Source organism: Sander lucioperca, chromosome 2, assembly GCF_008315115.2.
Source record: "Sander lucioperca isolate FBNREF2018 chromosome 2, SLUC_FBN_1.2, whole genome shotgun sequence".
NCBI classification, from domain to species: Eukaryota; Metazoa; Chordata; class Actinopteri; order Perciformes; family Percidae; genus Sander; species Sander lucioperca.
In genome coordinates, this window is record NC_050174.1 from 16,978,837 (window position 1) to 17,000,929 (window position 22,093).

Consider the following 22,093-nt stretch of genomic DNA (forward strand, 5'->3'; position numbering starts at 1 on the left):
AAAAAAAAAAAACTCCAGCAATGGGGAGCAAACATGCTGCTATTAAGGTGTCGGGTTCCCTATTTAGCTTGGTAATCCTCTCATCTTCTCACAGACAAGGTAAATTCCAATAATGATGATAAGTATCATCAGAGGGGTGTTGCTACACGGATAGCATCGCTGTTACACTTGTTGGGTGGCAACTTATGCTCTGTTAATGAGGGCACAGTGATACTGACTTTAGGATGAAGGTGATTGCTAAGAGTTATAATGCTAGCAGTGGTTCGGATTTGCCGTGCCCCACTGAGGCTTATTGGATTAATTCCACAACAGGGAATGCACCTAGGATCGGTCTACAGCCACAAGAACCCAGCATGTTATTAAGGTTTTTCCTGCTTTTGGACTAAACCACAATGTGAACTGGTACCAACTGTAAAATCCCATACAGCCACTGATGATCAAGAATATACGGTTTTCATCCTTGTCTTTATACTTGATCCGGTAACCGTCAAATGTGGTATATGCACTCTGTGTGTTCTTTTTTCTAAGTGGTTCGCCACATGTCGAGGTCAGGGGTAAAGGCTGGGCGGATTAAAGCCTATATGGAGTCAATGAGAAGAGGCCATATGGGCAAATGAGATCCATGTCCGTGAAGCACTAATCTGGGGATGCCCTCTGAGTGACCAGGGATGGACACTATGCAGAGCGGCTCAGAGGCTTGGGGATTCAAAAGCAGCCTGTGACCTGCTCTACTGTAAACCTGTACATTAGCTCCCCCATCTGACTCTGCATACTCAGAGAGCCTTCAACATGAAACCGATTAAAATACTATAGGAGTAAACAAATACAGTGCACTGTGCAACTGTATTGGTGCCAGCAAGAAACGGTCACAATGCAAAATAAGAATATGTACAGTAAAATTTGTTTCTTAAATGTTTCAACAATTCTCCCTGTCGTGAAGGAACTGTCGGGAACTGAAGCCGTTATCTATGCTCTCTTCAAAGCCACCAGACTCCATTGGCAAAAACAATACGTTTACTTCGCAGAACACCGTAGTTGGTTAGTTTGTGTTTTGGTGTGACTTTGCTGTTTCAAAGAGCTAATTCGGATTCACCAAAGTCACACAAACTAACCAATTGAGGCAGCAGACCAGCACCTCCCGTGTTATAGCCTATATAATATAACTTCTATAGAAAGAAATATTTACAGTTATTATCAGACTGTTGAATAAAATGCTTGGTGTTTGCCCCACAGCAAGTAAAAGTAAGAACAAGCATAAATAAAGCAGTAGGAGGTATGGCAAGAGAAAAAATAAAAGCGGAGATAACACGAGTAGGAGGGGGGTATTTATTAGTGATACTGTCCCAGTGATTGGCTGCGAGGCGGGTAGCAGAAGGACAAATGGACAAATCTGAGGAGCTAATAAGAGTGAATACAGAACGGCCCTTGTGGGCAAATCTGGCACTAAGATGATAATGAGATTATAAAACCCCACTATATTGCAGCAAATTGTATAAGTGTTTCATTGAACCTTGTTGAACTTTCATTTATGCACGCCAGGCTCTTTCCCTTTTTGTCTCTCCCCTTTCTTCTTTTGATGATGGGTAGAGTAGGAGAAAGGCGGAGAGGATAAAATGCCTCCTGGATAGAGTTTACCTAGTGCAGGGGTGAACTGAAGACCACAGACTGGGCTCTTCAGACACGCTTCTAGTTAGCATAATCACAACAGCCTAAACTGTAAAGCAATAGTGCTCTGCATGTGAAATGTGATTATAAATCATCCTTGATATATGCATTCATCAAATAAACATATATATTTATAGAATATATATGCCCAGTAGTAAATATACCTCAAAGCCAACAGCACTAATGCTAACAAACCTGTATTTTGTTAATGTTAATGTTAATAACAGTTTTTAAAAGAACGTCTGTATGACAATTTTATTGTAATCTACACTAAACAACACTTAACAAAGTTAACAAAGTTAAAAAGCAATTACAAAAAAAAAAAAAAAAAAAAGCAGGAAAAAGCATTATTGTTGCTTAGCCACCAGTTTGCTTAAAATGTAAAAGATTGCTGGAAATAATGTAAAGAAAGGGGTTTGGAAACAAAATGAAATAAAAAAAACACAAGATTCCAATTGTTTTGGTGTAAATAATGCCTGTTGAAAATGAGATGCATTGGTGTCAAATACTCTTCAATCTGTGTATACTACCACAAATACTGCAAATAATAATACATTAACAAAATTATTACTATTACTGTTACTACTGCTACTAATGTAAATGGCATTTTTTTTTAATCAATTACTACTAAAGCAATATCTTCACATGACTCAAATGAGTTGTAAAGATAAGCTAATGGAAGAGTCAACATTTCTTGAACCTCACATCACGGGCGAAGAATAATATAGTGTTTAACTTTGACAAGCTTGTACAATTATTAGCCTGACATATTGATCTACTTTATTCCCTGTCAGCTAAGACGAACAAATGGCAACACTCTTGTCTTGGACCTTTAGCAAGGGCTTGTCTATTGACTATGTCGGCATATCTTTGATTCTGATCAGGTTGAAGATTCATGTCCGACAGAAAGCAAAGTGCTGGAATAGATCAATAAACACGGACATTCCTCAAGAATTGAATCAAAGAATTGAATTAAAGTGGTCACACCTTTGATTCAAAAGAAATGTCCCTGAGAGGCGGCAACCTACATGATGGAACAGATTGCCCTGTCACCATTCAACAGCCTGACAATGGACTTGGGGCAGTGTCACAAAGTGAAGATTTGGCGGAGGAATCCATCAAGGTTGGTTCAGATGTTTAATGATGATGGTTGCTGCAAATTTCCTAATGTAAGGCTACAGTTCCATTGGTTTATTTTCTTGGTGGTTGTTATCCCCTCAGGGTATTGAGACAGGCATAAAAAAAACAAGCAAATCTAAAATGTTCTAAGATGCAGAGAAAACCCAATATTTCTGTCATTTCATATAACAACCTAATCAGAAATCTATGCACACTTAAGGCCAAAGTGAAATATAAACGGTATTGCAATCTATATTCTTTTCAAGAGAAGGTTTGCATCTTAAGCTTCAGCTTCAATGCCATTCTTCATTTATGCTGAACTCTTGTGTCTTAATGTGTTTCCACAGGGATAAAGAATCACAATCACACATCTTTAATCAGAGCTGAGAGAAATTAAGCTAAGGAACCCTTAAGTTGGCTAACAGATGTTTCCTTTCTTCCAGCTGTCATTACCTAAAACTTCTAAATCTACGCCTGTAAATAACTCAGAATCCGATGTCAGAAAATCCATACAAATACAAACTCAAGTAAAAGAAAACTAAAGCTAAGAGGGAAGATATTCAGTATTGTCACTACAGACACTCTCATTTGTTCATATCCTCTGTTTATCTCTTATACACCAGACTCTTGATAATGAGCCAAGGTACCACTTGAGCCAAGGCAGCTGAGAGTTAAATTCATTGCAATCCGTTCCGTTTCACAGGTGCTTCACCATATAACAGATCCTATATGTTTGTCCATTCATGTTCCCAGCATTCGGTACCCTGGCACTCCTGTCAAGAAGTGGACCACCAAAAGATAGCAACAACATTCAGACATCACGAACCAGATTTTGGCTTGGTTTCGTTTTTACAAAAGTGGAAGTTCACTACCCCCCACAAACATAAAAACACAGTCTAAACACAGTTATGCAGGACCAAACAAGCTCCCTATTCCCAAGCTGTAGCACACCAATGTTCCAAATGTAATTAAAAAATATGTATTATTTGATAGAGCAGCTGGAGAATGACAGGAAATAGGGGGAGAAAGAGTGGAGGGAGAGGCCGGGGGTTGGATTCGAACCCTGCCAAGGACTCATCCTACACGGGGGCGCACGCTCTACCGTGTGAGCTTGAGGTCCGCCCTGATTCTTTATGTCTGTAGAACATTAAAAACATCAACACAAACGACAGTCTTTTCCAAATAAACACCAACAATGCATGACTGAACAATCTTTCGTTTTTTTCTTCTTCATCAAAATATAATCAGTGTACTAAGAATGTGATAGTAATCGATACCCTTTTGTTTTTCTGCAAAGACGTCAGATGACAGGGCTTTTGAATTCTAAACGCATTTGTTAGCCTGTCAAAACAGGTTTACTTCCTTTAAGCGAGTTTACAGACTATGATACACAGCCAGAAAGGGTCTCTGCCATGTCTGCCTTAACCTTCAGTTTGACATTTCCAGTTGTTATTTTGAAGACTGTGCAAGTTGTTTTCCAGCTCTAACACTATGTAAGTCTTTTGCTGTGATTCTAAAACTGTCACTTTTCTGTTGTCTTCAAATCAGGATATCCATAGAATAAAATAAATAAAACAGCTGGCTGAGATCTCCAAAAAGTCCAGCTGGTCATTGTAAAATCAAGCCAAAGGTTTGTTTTGTTTTTGCTTCAAGTTGATGAAGATTTAGTTTCCAAGGAAATATAATGGCATAAAGCTTCTGCATCTAAATATGGCCTTCAGAGTCTCTGAAACAAAAATCACACGAGGAAAAAAAGAGGATTTAAGGGTGTTAAACTGGTGCAATGGGCCAATCACCACCAGGGAACTGTTTAGTTTAGGGAACTAAATAAAAATACATTTTCAGAGATTGTCATTGTTTGACGGTTGGGTATTGCAAGGAATATTACGTAAATGGAACCAATACAAAGAGAACTCTGGAAACACTGCTCAACTAAGTTGGTATTCTGATCATTAAGTTGTAGTTTATGATATCAAAGTATAATCACACATCAAACCAAATTGTTATTCCATCTCACTAATCAGCACATTATCACTAGTTCCTTACAGACACACCAATCCCAGACATCAGGAGTCTTTGGTCTCAGCATTTTCCACATCATTATGATATGGTCTGTCACAAATGTGACCCAGACAATAGCCCGATGCAACCTCAGTGAATCCAGGTCAGAGGTTAGGGTCCGGTTCACCAGAGTTTACTTGTCTATTTCCTGCAACACTAGTGCAACGTGTGCCGGTCAGGCTAAGAAAACACTGAAACACATATGTGAAAACACAGACACAAACACATTTTCATGTGATCTTCCATCGAGGCAGCGGACTTCCACCTTACCAAGCTGAAAAAACAGTGGTTGGAGGGGGTGAGGTTAATTTGAGTGGGCCTGAGTTTCCTCTTAAAGTGTTAACTAACACAAACATCAATCAGCCAGTGTGTGTGTGTGTGTGTGTGTGTGTGTGTGTGTGTGTGTGTGTGTGTGTGGTGAAGAGGTGCAGACATCTAGACGTGTTTCACAGTCAGCAGTGTGTGGATCAGAGAGGTGAGGGTTACAGTCAAGTCAAACCTTCACCAGGACAGAGCACATTTGCAATAAGAGCATGACAATGTGTGTGTGTGTATGTGTATGCTCTGTATCAGCTTTTATTCTCAGGAAATCTTTTGTGTCTCTGTGGTATCTTGGTACATTAATAACACTGAGCCACAGAAGTATGAGCCTTAGGTAAAGAAGAAAGGCAGAGTGACCTCCCGTGTCATTGCGCAGGAATTATTTCTCATTTCTATAACAATATTGCATCATTTTTCCAGCCAACTCCCCGCTATTTTCATTCACGATACAAAAATCAAGAAATCCTTTCAACAAAACCCTCACTTTTAATTATGGAAAACCTAGTCGGAAAGCAAGAAAGGTGGGCACATCGAAAAATAACATAAAGTAACGTATTTATGTTGTGAACGAAAATGAAAGTGAGTCTCTTTCTGCAGTCCATTAAGGTTAATTACAGCCTTGTGTTGGGATGCTTGTAACAGAGCAGGGTTGGTAATTAAAGTACAGGTAAGACATTAACTTACTTTTGTTAGCCATTAATCAGTGTTTACCTTCAGAGAGCTCTCCCTTTGTAATTAATAATCAGCTTGGACAATGAGTAATCACCCAAGAGGAAGTTGTGTGTACATGTGTGTGTCTGCGCTTATGTATGTGTGTGGTATTAGCAAAGGGGGGTTTCCCACCTTTGAAATAGCATCTTTATTGATCAAACAACCATCTCAACAGAAAAAAAGTCAATAAACTAAGCAACAGAAATAGAGGAGTCCTTACAAGAAAAATAAGTGTAAGACTGGGGTTTTCCTGTCTTTTCATCCATCTTTTTCTCGTCACCCTCATTCTCTCCCATCTTGCGTTTATCCTTCTCTTGGCATCTAAACGGCAGTGTAGGTTTGGAATGATTACATCTTGGGAAGGCCTCAGCAATCCCACTTAACCAGCACCCCACTCCCGGACTTATTTCTCTGTTGGTCTTGTAGTTGCTCCACACCCACACACCCACACACACCCACACACACCCACACACACCCACACACACACACACACACACACACACACACACACACACACATACACACACACACACACACACACACACACAAACCCACACCCACACACAAAGGGAGCTTTTCCAGCAGGAGATTGGTTCCACTTTATCTGCATATTTAGCCTGTGTTCGGCATGCTCCTTACTGATAAAATTCTGCTAGTGTGCCAGGCCACTGCCAAACGGCAGACCAATGACCTTCTAGGGGGAACAAATTCCTTTTTGCAAGACGGAAAAAAGAATGGAGTAAAAATAACAAAGATTAAGACAAAAAATAAATAATGAAAGGGAGGAAAGCTAGCCAGTCAATTGCGGAGGGAATGGGTCCAGGTTTTATCGTATATTAAAACAAGAAATTGAGACGTTAGTGGACTTCCCTGCTATGCGTTACTCTCCCTCTCTCTCTGGGTCCTTCAAGCCCAGTCAGAGTGCCATGCTGGTATACCGGCTTTGCTTCACAGATGATTAGGAATAACAGACAAGCTCTGCCTCCACTTCTCACTACCTTCTTCTGCCAAGAGTCTACCAGCATGGAAAACACAATCATCATATCATCACTGCTCCACACAGTGAGGCAAAATGCAAGCGGAGGAGGGAGGAGGCAGATGTATAGAGAAAGTCTGACGAGGAAGAAAAGTAAGGAGAGAAGAACAGAGACAAAAGGAGCAACGGCAAGACTTGTCCTTCAACCCGTTCTCCCATCATGCTGCCTGACCAGCCACAGTGCCCATATTTAAGTCCACATTCAATACTTTTCCAGCCTTAAAACATCTTAGTGTGTGTGTGTTTGATCACATGCCATTCTCCACAGCAGCGTCGAGAGTCGCCCCGGGCCTAGCTCAGTCTGGCTCTACACAAGAGAGGTGGTTCACACTGTGATGTGCGTGTCTGCATATGTGCATGTGCGTGCGTGATGACAAGGATTCACTGGTCTGTTCTCAGTTGCTGAGACACTTTATGGTCAACCCTGATCACACACGCACACGCACACACACACACCATAGCAACCCAGACAACAGCAGTCTTGGTAGCAGAAGAGGTCTGTTGGGAGCTGTATGTGTGTTGATTGAAGTGCTGAGCCACGATGCCCTGACAGCCTTCCCTCAACCTTCTCTCAACCTCGTCACCTCTGTTGCTCTGCTGTGACTCTCACCACAATGGCTGCTGCCTGTGAACCTGCCAGGCTGCCAAGGACACAAAGGGCGACTAAAACAACCTTTGACATCAGAAGCTGCTACAAAAAGACCAGAGACAAGCAAAGTTGGCAGCTCTGTTAACAGGCCAGGGACTCGTATCTATTCAGCTCGGTTAAAGTAGCAAAAGTCAATAGAGCACAAGTCAATAGTGCATACATACAGATGGACACTGTGGTCTGTGATAGGACAATGCCAGGCATGCCAACGGTTTTTAAAAAAATGGGCCGTGATATCTTGGCTCAAAGGTTGCTGTCTTTTGACCAACAGCAGCCACTGAGAAGAGATGTAAAACACCAAGTTAAAAAAAAAAAAACTGACATTTGAACATGAAGTACAGTATGGGTTTTGTAATGAAGACTAGATGACATTACAAGGAGCTGATTCACTGGTAGATGTTAAGGCCACCCACCAGCCACCCATCACCGCCAGATGATGGAAATGAGTGATGAGATAAGGATGTGAGTGTGTTTGTATGTGTGTACACATGTAACAATCCATACTTAATCATATACACAGGGTAGAAACAGGTGCGTTAAATACTTATGATTAGGGCTGTCAATCGATTAAAAAATGTAATCGAATTAATTACATACTCTGTAATTAATTAATCTAAATTAATCGCATACATAATTAACGGTGCCTGAACCGATACTTTTTAATAAAGTTAAAAAAAAAGAAAAAAAAGAAAGGTACTAAACAACAGTTAGCGACATTAAAGAACTTGTTTATTGCTAAGGCCATATGGTCAAAATTAAATGATTTAATAATAATGTAATAACTATAACAATAACTTATTTCACTAGTAAATTGCTGTTGAATGACAAAAACAACCACCAGATGGGAAAAGGACATTTAACAATAACTTTGAATGCACCACGACGCTGTAAATTACCAGTTTCATTGAACGCACCGTCTGTGTTTTTCCCACTGGCAGCTGCAGATTGTTACACCCCGGTGTTGAATCCTCTACAGTGAAATACAGACACACTTTACACCGTTTAGCGTTAGCTGTCAGCATTTTACCTGTTTTTAATCCAGCTACTAGCTAGCGGTAGGCTAACATTAGCTGCTGTCGAGTATAGTGTTAACTAGCTAGCGGTAGGCTAACGTTAGCTGCTGTCGAGTATAGTGTTAACTAGCGTCACGTGCAGCGGTGTTTGTGTTGCCTGTAACGTCTGTTTCAGAGCATCAGAGAGAAGTGCAGACATATCAGTGGCACCAGATTACGGTACCCAACCCTATTCAGGAAGAAGATTTTTACAAGTAAATGTTCCAATCAATGATCCAGGCAGCACATTCTCGTCTCCCTCCTTCATTTTACAGTTCAATGGTGGCTAGAACGGTTATTTTTTCTCAGATTAATCGAAATTAACGTGTTATTTTGACAGCCCTACTTATGATATATTATTTCCTGTTAAGACTTTCTTATTGTTTCTCTCTGTGTGTGCGCCTGTGCATGCATGCCTGCCTGCATGTATGTCACTCTTCAAACAACACTGCAATCATCATCTCTTATCAACGGTCATGTTGAGGATTACAGCTTTCATCCCTAATCCTACATTAAGGACACATTCTCATGATGGCCGTGACATCATCAAGGCCAGTCAACCACAGAGAGGGCACAGCGACAGGAAGCCAAACACCACAGGAGAGGATTAATGAATGTAGGAGACAGAGTAGATGATGAAAAAAGAAAGAGGACGCGACAAAGAAGATGAAAATAGAAAGAAAATCAAACAGCACATTCCTGTAGCGTGTGTGTGAGACAGCCTCTGTTTCTGCGTATTTGTGTTTCAAGATAATCTGCCACTGCTTCAATTTCTCTGACAATGATCCTTCTCAATCAGCCATACTAAGACCTCCGATCTACCCAACAGCCACACACACACACACACACACACACAAACACACACACACACACACACACACACAAATATCAGCATACATACCATGCCACACTGACTGAACTATTAGAATCTGCTATAAGCCATTGAAAAACTCAGAAAGTACACAGTATGCGGCTATTTGCTAAAATATTTGAACTTACCTGCACTGTCACATCCATTGTGACAAGTTGATATATTGTATCCACCGTACTCTCAGCTGGGACCAGGGATATTGCGTTTAATAAAACCACCTATTTGTCCATTTTCTTTTCTCCCATTTTTTAGGCTACATATAAGGGACCTGTTCTAATGGTTGATGAACATTTTATTGATTTTTCAGTATATCTATAATTGTGAATATAAGCTTAACCCACTATTTTAATTATTACTACATCACTGGTTGTAGTAATGCCTCAGTTTCTCAGTAATCCCAACTGCAGCTACCAACGTTACTACTTACAATGCAACTCTGATTCGATTTTTCAAAAAAAAAAAAAAAAAAACTTGGCTTAGCCAACATTGACATAGCGCCTATTGCCTACATGTGAAGCACTGTTACATTTTGACCTACAATTTGTGTGCCAGCACTCTACTGTTCAAATGTCTCTTGAAATGAATCAAGCCTAATTCCTTGTACAATCATTGTATTTGGAAACGGAAAGCCATCCAGATAATGCTGTAAGTATATATTGAGTAATAATGTTATAACTGTTGGAGTGTGTTTATACAGAGTTTGTTTGATACCTGCAGAGACTTGGGGGCAGTCTGGCAGCATGGGATCCAGTGGTGTGTCCAGGGGCTCTGGACTCGATACCCAGTTACAACAGTGCTGTGGGGAGAGGAGAAAACAAGAGATTGACAATTAAAAGGACAGATTTCTCATCATATGTTGCTTCTACAAAGAATGTAATAAACTACTTATGCCGTGTGGAGGGTTTGGGAAATGAATAGGTGGCAACCATGATCCTCCACTATTAGTCTCTCACACGCACGCACGCACGCACGCACACACAGAAATGCTCACATACGGAAATATAATAAGGGATTTGAATGTGTTTGAATGTGTTTTTTTCATCTCGATGCTTCAAATGTATTTTTTTTTTTACTTCTTAAGTTTAATTAAAAAAAGATATTAGAAAGAAAAAAGAAACATGGAGAAAGAAAGTGATCAAAAATAGGGAGGCAAGGGAGACAAAGAAAAGGGGGAAAGGTGAGAGACAATCAAGTAAGAGGTGTGTGTGTGTGTGTGTGTGTGTGTGTGTGTGTGTGTGGCTGAGCAAGGTGCGGGGAGAGAAAGAAAGAGAGAGACAGGAACAAGCAATTAAAAGCTCTGTGACATGTTGCTCAGACAGCTTGGCGTTTGTTTGTGGTAGAGACATGAGGCCTTCTACCATGATCAGTGGTTGCCCTGGGGGAGGGTGTCTGCCCAGCTTGCTGACCCATAACCCCCTGCAAACACCCCTAGTCCTCTCAAACCCCCTGTGGTTGACTACTCTACTGTCAGAAAGAGGAGGAGACCTCTTTATCCGTTTTTTGCTGTCTTCATCTTCCTGTCCGTGTGGTGCTCCCTCTTTCTACCTACTAGGTTGTTTCAAACACATTAGGGTTTAACCTAATGCACAATTAATGAACTAGCCCTAACCCATCAATGCCACACTTCAAAGCAACTTACTACTCCTATGCTTTGAGTTTTCATTCTCTGGTTCGGCAGATGACAACATATCAAAGTGTGTTTTTCCTTTTTGACTGTGCAATGTGGATTGGAATGCTGTGGCTTGTAAGGTTAGTGCAAAAACAAGGGAAAAGGTAGAGAGGGAAAGAGGGAGGCTGAGAAGGAATGCTCGGAGAAGACGTTCTGCAGATAAGATAAAAGTTCAATAGAAGAAAGAGAAAATGTAAAGAGATTAGAATGTGCAGCTGGCGTCCTTCTGAATCACTGCTTATCTGCCCTTGTTTACTTTCACCCTGGCCCCCTGACAGCCATTACAGTGTTGCACATGCTTGTGTGTGTGTGTGTGTGCGCTTATGTGTGTGGGACAGTGATTGCATTACGGGGGGTCTCCCACGAAGATGTGTAGCGTTGTGAACCTTTCAGACTCAAACACACACACACACACACACACATACACACACACACACACACACACACAAACGCACTCACATTTTTGCCCTGAGCGACCCTGACTCCCAAGGCCCTGAAAGAGGAGGGACTGGATAGACAAACATATGAAACGTCTCCCACTTTAAACCCTCCAAAAAACACATACACGCACACTACATACATGCAAAAAAAACAAAAAAACAAAACAGGGTCACATCACACTTCTACTCAGCTGTCATCCCTCAAGTTAACCCCCTCCACACAAACACACACTACTCCCAGATATGTTGATGTTTTTCTGTATGAATATCTAAAGGTACACTGGGACACTGAATATACCTGATGCCTAATTGAGCCCCTCATGGCTGTTGCTTTTTGTCTATATATTTTTCTGAGGTTTCTTTTCTGTTACTGTCTGCCTGACATTTGAAAAATATAGAAACTCATTGCGAGAGATGATCATGATGAAATATCTGGCCCATGTATGCAAATCCTTAGCAAATATCAACAAGTAAACAAAATTCAGTTGGGAAATGTGTAACAAAAAGGTCAGTTATTAAAATAAAGTTTGGCCCATGTGTGATTCATTCCTGTCCAATCAAAGCAAATAAAAATCAACTGAAGCACAAACTGAAGCTGCCTCTTAAATAGTAGAAATGCCCATTCACTCTTTTCCCCCAGTAATTTCTTCAGCCCTGTCAATCAAAAGTGCTAGTCATATAAGGGGTATAGCATAAGGGGAGCCAAAGAGGGTTGAAGAAAGATCGTCAGAGAGATGACAGGGAATAAAGGGAAGGAGGATGGGGGTTTAGGGTTGGGAGAAGATGACAAGTCATCTCGGTAAACAGTGGCATATTGTGTATTTTTAGATCCTCTGCTTTGCCCTAGATGTGCTCTCCTCTGAGTCTGGGCTTGAGGGCAGAACGTTGTAGAGCGGCACAGAAGCAGTGGGGCTCCTTGACTGCTACATCAAGTGTCTCATTGTATCTCCTTTAATTCATTTAGTCTGTCTGGAGGAAGATGTCAGCTGGGCTGTGGAGCAGTGGGCTGAAGAGGGTGGAGAGAGGGGAAGGAGGGGAGTCTTTCAAAAGGACCCTCCCCCTTCACCTCCATCTTTGCCACCAATGGAGGCAGGGAGGCCGGGGTTTGAATAGATTTGTCAACACACATGTGCACACAAACTCTTGCAGAAATGCACACACACACACACACACACACACACACACACACACACACACACACAGCCCCAGTGCTGTGGGAGACTGCAGGCATAACAGCAGTCACATAAAGGCAAGGCCTGCTGGCTGGGATTAGAGAAGGGCGACGTGACAAAAGGATGGCACATCACATCAGCTACCTCTAATGCATAGCATCATCACTTCAAGCAGCTCGTCCGCCGATCAATGGTGCCACTGAACTAAAGGCAGACAGAGAAACAAACATGTAAACAGATTTCACTCTCCCCCCGCCTCTGCTGCTCTGTGCATGTGTGTCTGTGTGTGTGTTTGGATTTGTGCTGGATATGCACGCATAGATGTACCCATGCGCACACACCTCAAGAAAGCAGAGTGAATTTTGTTTCACCTAAATCACATCACCAACATTATGCAGAAAGATCCTCTAGAACATCTTTTAAAGTGGTGAGATGGAGACTAAAGCTAAATGCTAAAGCTAACCATTAAGCTAAAAGTATGCTCTGAGGGTTTAAATGACAAACAGGCGTCATACCTATCCCTCTACCTATGAGAGATGCTTTTGAGCTTTCTTTGTTATGTGTATATTTATGTGTGTGTGTATGTGTGTGTGTGTGTGTGTGTGTGTGTGTGTGTGTGTGTGTGTGTGTGTGTGTGTGTGTGTGCGTGCGTGCCTGCTGGCTTGTGCAAATCAGAGTATAAGCCAGCCTGCTTCTTTCACATAAACACACATGCACGCACATAGAGTAATGGACACAAAACACTGCACTCAGCCGATGGCAGGGTGATCTAATGGAGCCTTAAAAGGTACTATATGTAACATTTCTGCATTAAAATGTCTAAAAACGACCATACCTATGTTATATATATTTTTTGAGTTGTGTAGTTACACCATCCCAAATGTTTCCACCAAATGTCAAACCCAGAGAAATCTGTTATTTTATTTTCAGACACGGGATGTTTCCTTTAGTCGCCTGTCAGTGGCGTCATATAAGCTTTCACCCTCTAGTTACTCGTAACTTCCGTCAAAACACAGCACCCAGATGATACGTTCGAGCGTAACTGTAAATCATACAATGTCACAGAAAAAAATAATCCTAACCGTAAGCTTTTTCTACTACAAGGCATCATAGTAATACAGCAGATATCTTATTTATTGATACATATCAATATCGATCCAGCTTATTGTTACTACAATGTGTTGGTTGACAAGTAGCTAACGTTAATGCTAATGCTTGGTGGATAAGATCATAGGGTTACAACATCGTTCAACACGCTCATAAAGTTATTAGTAGCATGATTGTTTTCACCACAGATAAAAGCAGCGCTGGGCTAACCCACGAATGAGTTCACTGTTAACGTTAGCTGTATAGATAGACGACTATCTAATGCTAATTTAGCCAGCTAGCACATCCCGGTCTGTCTCCCTCTCATTCGGGATGAGAGCTGACAACACAGCCGGGACATGTAGCAATAGCCAATTACCGTTAGCCCATAGCCAGCCAACAGCCAGCTACTATCATTACAGCAATCCATATGGTACTATAAGTACTATACAGCACTTAACTCCGGTGTCGGGTGCTTACGACGCTAACGGCAGTTTAATGAAGTGTCGGGAAACAGACCATATCAGACCCAGATCTGAGTCACAATAGCAGCCATCCATAATGTTAGCTACGTCTCCATTTGCACTACCGGTGTTGGTGCCAAATTTCTCCCCCCTTCACGTTTAGCTGTCTTTACAGTTAGCTAAATTAACCCAACAAAAGTTGGGTTAAGCACCAAAACGAATAGTTAAGATTAAAGAAAAGTTAAGGGGGAGATCATTCAGGGCAGCTTGGAGATGTTCTGCTGCTGCACAACGGCCATCGACCGTCCTCGCCGTCCCGGCCGGAGATTCTCCACGCAACTTCCCAATGTCATCAAAAGTCCGTGTTTACAATCCATTGTTTTGGTTGAGAGACCCCTAGCGGCAGAAAGTTACATATTGCACGTTTAACAGGGAGCAAATAGGTCTCTCATAGGTGTCCATATCCACTACACAGTAAGTGTCACAGGAATACACACATGGCTATGAGAAGCTGCCTAGGCCAAATTTAAATACTTCACTTGTACATACATATATACCAGTACAAAGCACTTGCATATACAATGCAGTCTCATGCATATACATACATATAAACATGCATATACATACATACGCATGCACATAAAGATATTCAATCATACACATGCATGCACAAAGTATATGAGGGTATACAGGGTGAGAGTATGTATTTATACATACATACTCACATTCATATACCCTCATACACATTCTCACGTTATGCACACATGCATGTGTATGTATGTATGCATGTTTATATGTATGTACTGTATATGGATGAGAGTATGCATGTATGTGCAAGTGCTTAGTACCAGCATATATGTATGTGCAAGTCAAGTATTCAACTTTTGCCTAGGCGGCTTGTCATACTTTAGAAAGGGGATGTGTACTACATACCTTCCAAAACCTGCATTAGAATAACAGAACACACTATAAACTAAGGTTCAGAAAAAATTCACTATCACTTTTATCATCACAATGTAAAAATTGTGTATAAAACAACTTCATAAAGAGGGTATTCAATAATCAAATAAGTCACAAAATGTTGATATATATTTTGAAACTGTTAGCCCTGAATGCAAATTAAACAAAATATGTGTAGACTGTGTATTTGCAATCATACACAATTGGGTTCATTTAATAGTAAAACAGAATCTCCACCACTGAGAGGTAGATTTACTAACACTAGCGCAGTTTACGCTGCGTCTGTTTATGCGAGTCTGGTAATAGTGCACGCTATGCTTCCTCATTTTGCGTAGTATTTATAAAACCTGACACCCATCAGGCAATCGGCGCATACTCCGCCCTCTAGCATAATTAGTGCGCCTCTAAAAGAGCAAAGAATGGGCCCGCATCTATCATGGATCTTCCAACGGGAAAAAGAAAGCGCAAGCTTAAATTTAGTGACGATGAAATTGACCTATTAGTGCATGAAGTAACAACAAACCTGAACATATTACAGGGCAGAACATCCACACCCTCGGAAAAAAAAAATTTGATTTGGTTTGCCATAACAAATAAAATCAACTTGTTATCATCTACACGGAGAGAAGTGGAGGAGGTAAAAAAAACGGTGTCAAGACATAAAGCGCAGAACAAAAGAGAAGGTAGCGTACAACCGGGCACAATCGAGGAGAACCGGTTCAGGTCCACCAGAAATAGTCTCGCTAACTACTATTGAAGAGGTGGTGCAGCAAACACTCGTTGCCGAACAGGTGGAAGGTGTGGACGGCATAGATACTGCTGAGATCTCTGTAGAGAATGAAGGTCTGTGTGGTCTGTTATGATACTGTGTTGGCTTTATGTATGTATACATATGTTTATATAATTTATATGTCAACCCAACCGATGGGGTTATGTCATTAAAGAGAGTGTTATATAGTTAAATTATCGCAGAACTGTTTATCAAAAATGGAACAGACATGGAGGCGTTTTTTTTATTTAGTTTTTAGTCTGCTGTCATTGAATAAGGTACATTTTACACACAGGAAAACGCGCTTCCTGGTTTTAAGAGGTGGTGAATTTCCACCGCAGAATAGAGGCGCGCTCTTACTGGCAGTCTTTGTAAATACCGCGGAATATATAATTGGGCGCACTTTACGCGTATCCTCCCACCTTTCGGGTGGAACTCCCACTTTCCCCATGACCCTCCCACGAACGCATGTTGAAAGCGCAACTTGTCTCTTCTCGCTCATGTGGCAGGCAATCTGCGATTTTACCCAAGTGCGCCTTGTTTGTAAATTCCCCGCATCGGTTAAGTCAGTCTTTGCGAACAATTAACGCCTGGAAATAGGCGCAAACGGCTTGATAAATCTAGCCCTGAGTCTCAAAGAAACTAGAAAATAGAAACTTTGTGCTGTTCAAAAGTCTCCTAAACCCTAACACACATGACAGCCTGCAAACTTTTCAGAAAGTAGTCCTGAGTATCAATTCTTGCTCACTCTCTCTGTGTCTGTCTCTCCTACCTTCTCCAGTTGCTGTATAATCTCTATGGATTAGGATGGTTTATTCATGACCATAGTGTACTCTGTATGTGTACTCTGTGTGTGTGTGTGTGTGTGTGTGTGTGTGTGTGTGTGAGATAGATAGAGAGAGAGAGAGAGAGAGAGAGAGAGAGAGAGAGAGATCTGGGCAGGCCACTAGAGTGTGACAGCAGGCCAGCACAGTGACAGGAGACACCTTGGAGACTGTGACAGGCTGCCAGCTGTACACCATCATTCGCATTTCTCTCTCTCACTCACTTCTCCTCACTATGCTACTCATCTATCTCTACATACATCTCTTCATCTCCTCTCCTTCATCTGTATTCACTCCATTCATATCCTACCTGTCTTTTTGTTTTTCTTTTCCACAGCTCTAACCTGTGCATTCTCGGCGGCAGTCAACGGAATCTAAATAATTGAACGTTTCTCATACTTTATTTCTTTCTTTCTGTCTTTCTACCTCTGTTTATTCCCTGCCTTTTTTTCTCTCACCTTCACTCTGTATTTTGTCTCCTGGCAATGACGTCAGTTGCCCCTCGCCTGACCCACTTTGGTCTATATAACCCGGCCCAGCAAGCGTTGATCTCTAAATCCCATCTCCTCTCTTTTACTCTCCTCTTCTCATTGCTCCATCCCACCATTCTGTGACCTCTTGAACCCCGAAGGGAGGGAATTATCTCTGTCCGAGGAGAACAGAACATTTCACCTCACATGCACCCACTTCTATGGGCACCCATATTTATACAACACCACCCAGGGCATTATGCAGGTTCAGTGCTAGCTACTCTCTGTGATGTGCACCACCTCTGGGCTGCCCTTTCTGCATGTGTGTGTCTGTGTGTGTGAATCTGTGTGTGTGTGTGTGTGTGTGTGTGTGTGTGTGTGTGTGTGTGTGTGTGTGTGTGTGTGTGTGTGCGTGTGTGTACCTGTATCTTAGTGTGCAATGCAAGTGTTGTTTAGGTTTAAGACCCAGCTGTGTATGGATTGATACTGTATAGATGTATAGAGATATGTTAAAAAGGAGCATGATATTGTCAGGGTTTGTGTGTGCTCATGTGTCTATGTTTTGCACTGCACCAACTGCATGCACTTGTAGACTGTGATCATCCAAAGCCAAACATCAGGAAACTGAGCCAATGGTAGAAAGCCCTAGATCATTAGCATATTGGGTGGAACACAAAGGGGCCCTGACCTTTTGGTGGAACCACTGCACATACACAGCATTGGTTTCTAATATAAATGACTGGGACAGATACGATTTTGGATTCACCTCAATCCTCATGCTGACCCGGGGCTTGTTAACTAGCACTGCCATCCATGCCCAGAAGCCAGGGATGTGATGAAATACTGAATTTGAGTAATACAATTGAAGTTATCAGTTTTCGAAAACATAAGATATTATTTTTGTTAGTTCCCCACCTTAATATCAACCAGATTTCAACATATACAAAATGATGTATATCTCACCACTTGGCACTGATGTAAAGTATTTATCATTAGTCGTTGTCTTTATCTGACACTAAATTAGCAGAGAGAAAAGAGAAAATGTCAAAACACGTTTGTGTTAAAATTCTGTGAATACCAATTTTTCTGTCACTGACACTGTTTGCCTTCCTGATAATTCAGTTAAAGTTAATTCAGGTTTTAGAAGATAAAACAATTTGGTTGTTGTTCAATAAAATTGATGTAGTGATTTACATAATGATTTTAATGAGCCCTGAGAGAAATATATGGAGTATAAACATTGCTTTGGAATTAGCAAACTATGAAGTACTATTTTAGAATAGTCAGCCTAAAACTGTGTAGGTAAGGCAGGGAATTAAGAATGTACATACGAAAAAGAGGAGGAAAAGAAACACAAGGCTGAGAGCAAAAGAAATGTAGAGTATGCAAAATCTATTAGCTTTTTTTGTTGTATCATTGAGAAGGGTAGAGTATCCCACAGGTGTGTTACTGTTTCCCTCTAAAAAGAATTCCCTTTAATTAGACGGGCTCATCTCTAAATTCAGCCAAAAAAGGACTGTGGGTTAATGAGTCCGAGAGAGAGTGAATCCTTGCCTGTCCCCTTACTCTGACTGGACAAAGAAGGTTATTTCAGATATATTGTTCTGGGTAATCAGCACAAATAGAAAATCACTTAACATTCCAATTATGCTGTGTCCCAAACATCCCTTAGATGAATCAAAAATAGGAAATGCCAGACAAGGAGAAGGGGGGCAGTGCAACCTTGAATCCCCATCACTAAAACTGAAATTACACAATCACCGGCAAGTAACACGTTGAGTGCAAAAACCAAACTCACACATGAAAATGGGAGATGACAGAAATAGCAAAAATAAAAGGCAAGGGATATAAAAGAGGATGTGATACAAATACAGGTACGGTGTGTGGTGTGTGTGTGCCTGTGTGTGTGTGTGTGTGTGTGTGTGTGTGTGTGTGTGTGTGTGCATGACATTTGCATCTCTGGCTCTCAAGCAGCTCTGGTCTTGGATGGTCCTCATCTGTATGTGCATACTGAGTGAGCCCAGGTGCTGCGTATGGCGCAGAGGTCACACCAGAAAGGGCAAGTGCTAAAATGAAGCTAACACAAATGCACATGTGCACGTGCATTCTATCTCACACGCTTACCCACGAGCACATATAAACACATGCACATATGCATGCCCAGTCACATACACACGCACCGCCGTGGGTTGACTGCCTTAGTTATTCATTGACATGCAACCAGGAAGAAAAAGTGGGTGCTGGTTTTTAAAAAAAAAAAAAAAAAAAAAAAAAGAAGCGAGGGAAAACATGCAAACAATGGTTCTCTATGACTTCTAAAGCTAGCTGTTGGTCAGGGGTACCTATGGAGGTCAGCAGGGTTGTGCAGGGAGAAATCAGAGAGAAGTGAAATCTACGAGACCTCAGCTCACCGCTGGGTGAATTTACATGATGAGATGGGAGCTCAGGAATGGACCCCTGTACAGTCTTTGTTTGCCTGCAGTTTGCGTCTGTGTATTTGCACGTGTGTGGTTATTTCACCTGCTGCATCCAATCCTGCGTGCTTTTGCTGGTCTCCTGCAGCCAGATGTTGTGAGCCGAGTCAGTCAGAGCCACGGCACACACTCTGTTCTTCACCTGCATTTCCCTCTGATTCATCTGCCACGAAAAACAAATCAAATTTGTGTTAGTCACCCTTGCAGCATGTTAATAATGACACAGTCACTGGTGAGGAGGACAACATAGAGACCTTATGTTGTAAGACATATGACAGCCTCTTTAGATAAAAAAAATAATATGGCATACCCATTGTTTCAGTAGATACTTGCCTAATAAAAAAATGTATTCCCTGTCCAACCATACACTGTCAGGCTACTCCCTGGACTAGGATAGCACTGGCCCAGTGGACAGTGAATACAGATTCAACCTGGTGTATGGCATAATGTTATAAAGTGAAATATGAAAGAGCTGCTCCACCATAGCCTGTCCTTGTCACGTTCTGTGCAAATGTCCTTCCATGTGCACGTTCAAATACCTCCGTCCCCATTCTTAATACCCTTTCCCTTCACATGTCACAGAGAATGTGGCTTCCGCAGGCCCGTCTTCCTATTCCCTTCTGAATGTCACGGCTAAAGAAAATGTCACGCAAAGGACTTGTTACTGCACTACAATAGACTTCCCACACCGCTGGTCCCACCCCAAGGAGCACCGTAAGCCAGGCCTTGGGAACGAGCCGTTTCACTCTGCTTTGCTTTAAGATAAAATGGAAGAAAAGAGAACAGGACTTGCAACAATAGGTTAACAATCCCTTATTGTATACATTTAGTGAAGCTGGGAAAGAGACTGGTGGAGTGGGGATGGGCATAACACTGCAGAATAGCACTGGTCATCTACATGTGGCGCTAAGGCCATACAGACCACATTTAAACTATATTAAAGCTTCATCATAAGTGTCACCTAAAGACAGTCTAGGACTCTATACTTTTGGACTTCTGTCGGGCTTAAAATGTTGATGGTGTTTATGGCTTGGTGCCTGAGTGTAAGAAAAGCACTTGAGTGGGAGATCAAGGCAATGTTAAGGCTAAGACAGGGATTGCAATAGCAGGGCTTATTTGGTGCTTGAATGAAAGAATAGGATAAATATTGGCCGATAAAAGCCCAAGTGTAATAAATCAAAATAGAGCTGCTTGACTACAAAGCTTCAGTTTGGGAAGGCATAGAGGGTTTACGTTGCTGCTAATATGAATCTGACACTCGGACTGAGGCTAAGGCTGGAGAAATTACCCGTCTATACATATTCACAGACAAGTAACACTGGCCATCTACAGCCAGCTAGATTGGCTGTGTGTTGGCTGTACATCATAATGACGTTGGGCATTTGAATACATCCTCCCTTGCCCAGCCAAATTAAAGTGGGAGTGTATAGAGATAAATGGAATCTTTTAAGGCACTAAGGACTCATACATCATACAGCTGATAAGGCTTCCACAGACTGAGAGGGGAGGTACAACCACAGGCATAAAAAAGTGCACAAGTGTAGAGATAGACAACAAAAGAAGACAGATTCTGCACATGTATGCACAGATACATTCACACACACACACATGCACGCACGAGCACGCGCATGCACACACACACACACACACACACACACACACACACACACACTCTCCTCTCTGTACTCCCTCCTCATCCACGCTTCGTTGAAAAGCTTTCCTCTGGCAGAACTGGGCCCGTGGGAGTAGCAAAGTCAACCTTTTAAAACTGGAGGTGTCAGTCAAGGTCCTGTTTTCTGGCACTAGCCAAACGGGCCAGTCCCTGAGTATAGAGGCTGCTAGCAGAGGCCAGGAAACAGGAGACAGTGGACTGACTGCCCACGGAAAATGCTAAGCACATGACTTTAAACCAGTCAAAAACTTCGCCCAAGTCTGAGGAGAAAATTGAAAATTGTTACTACTTTCCAAGTGGATAAATAGTCCTCTGCTTGCTCCTATTGAATGCCCCTTAAAACATCTGAGTCCAACTTTTTTTTTTTTTGTTGATGGAAAATGTACTTTACATGAGTAAGGTTCACTGGATATCATATAAAAAGTGTAACTGAGCCATAATAAATAATTATTTAACTGGTGCTAAAGTAAACTGTATGTGTGTGTGTGTTTTTTTTTTTTATTTAACCTTTATTTCTTCAGGGAAGGTTCACTGAGAGGCAGCCTCTCTTTTGCAGGAACGCCCTGATCACGTGTGTGTGTGTGTGTGTGTGTGTGTGTGTGTGTGTG

The 22,093-nt window shown here is 41.6% G+C and overlaps 1 protein-coding gene across 3 annotated transcripts in view; it reads right to left on the minus strand.

Annotated features, from left to right (window-relative positions):
- Positions 1–22,093, minus strand: part of fam172a (family with sequence similarity 172 member A) — a 166,979-nt gene that overhangs the window by 45,938 nt on the left and 98,948 nt on the right. For all 3 annotated transcript variants that reach the window (XM_031308745.2, XM_031308746.2, XM_035994353.1), the window contains exons 9-10: positions 19,860–19,976; positions 10,197–10,281 (exon numbers count right to left, since the gene is read on the minus strand). In XM_031308745.2, the coding sequence (XP_031164605.1) occupies positions 10,197–10,281; positions 19,860–19,976 (202 nt within the window). The remainder of the gene's footprint in view (positions 1–10,196; positions 10,282–19,859; positions 19,977–22,093) is intronic.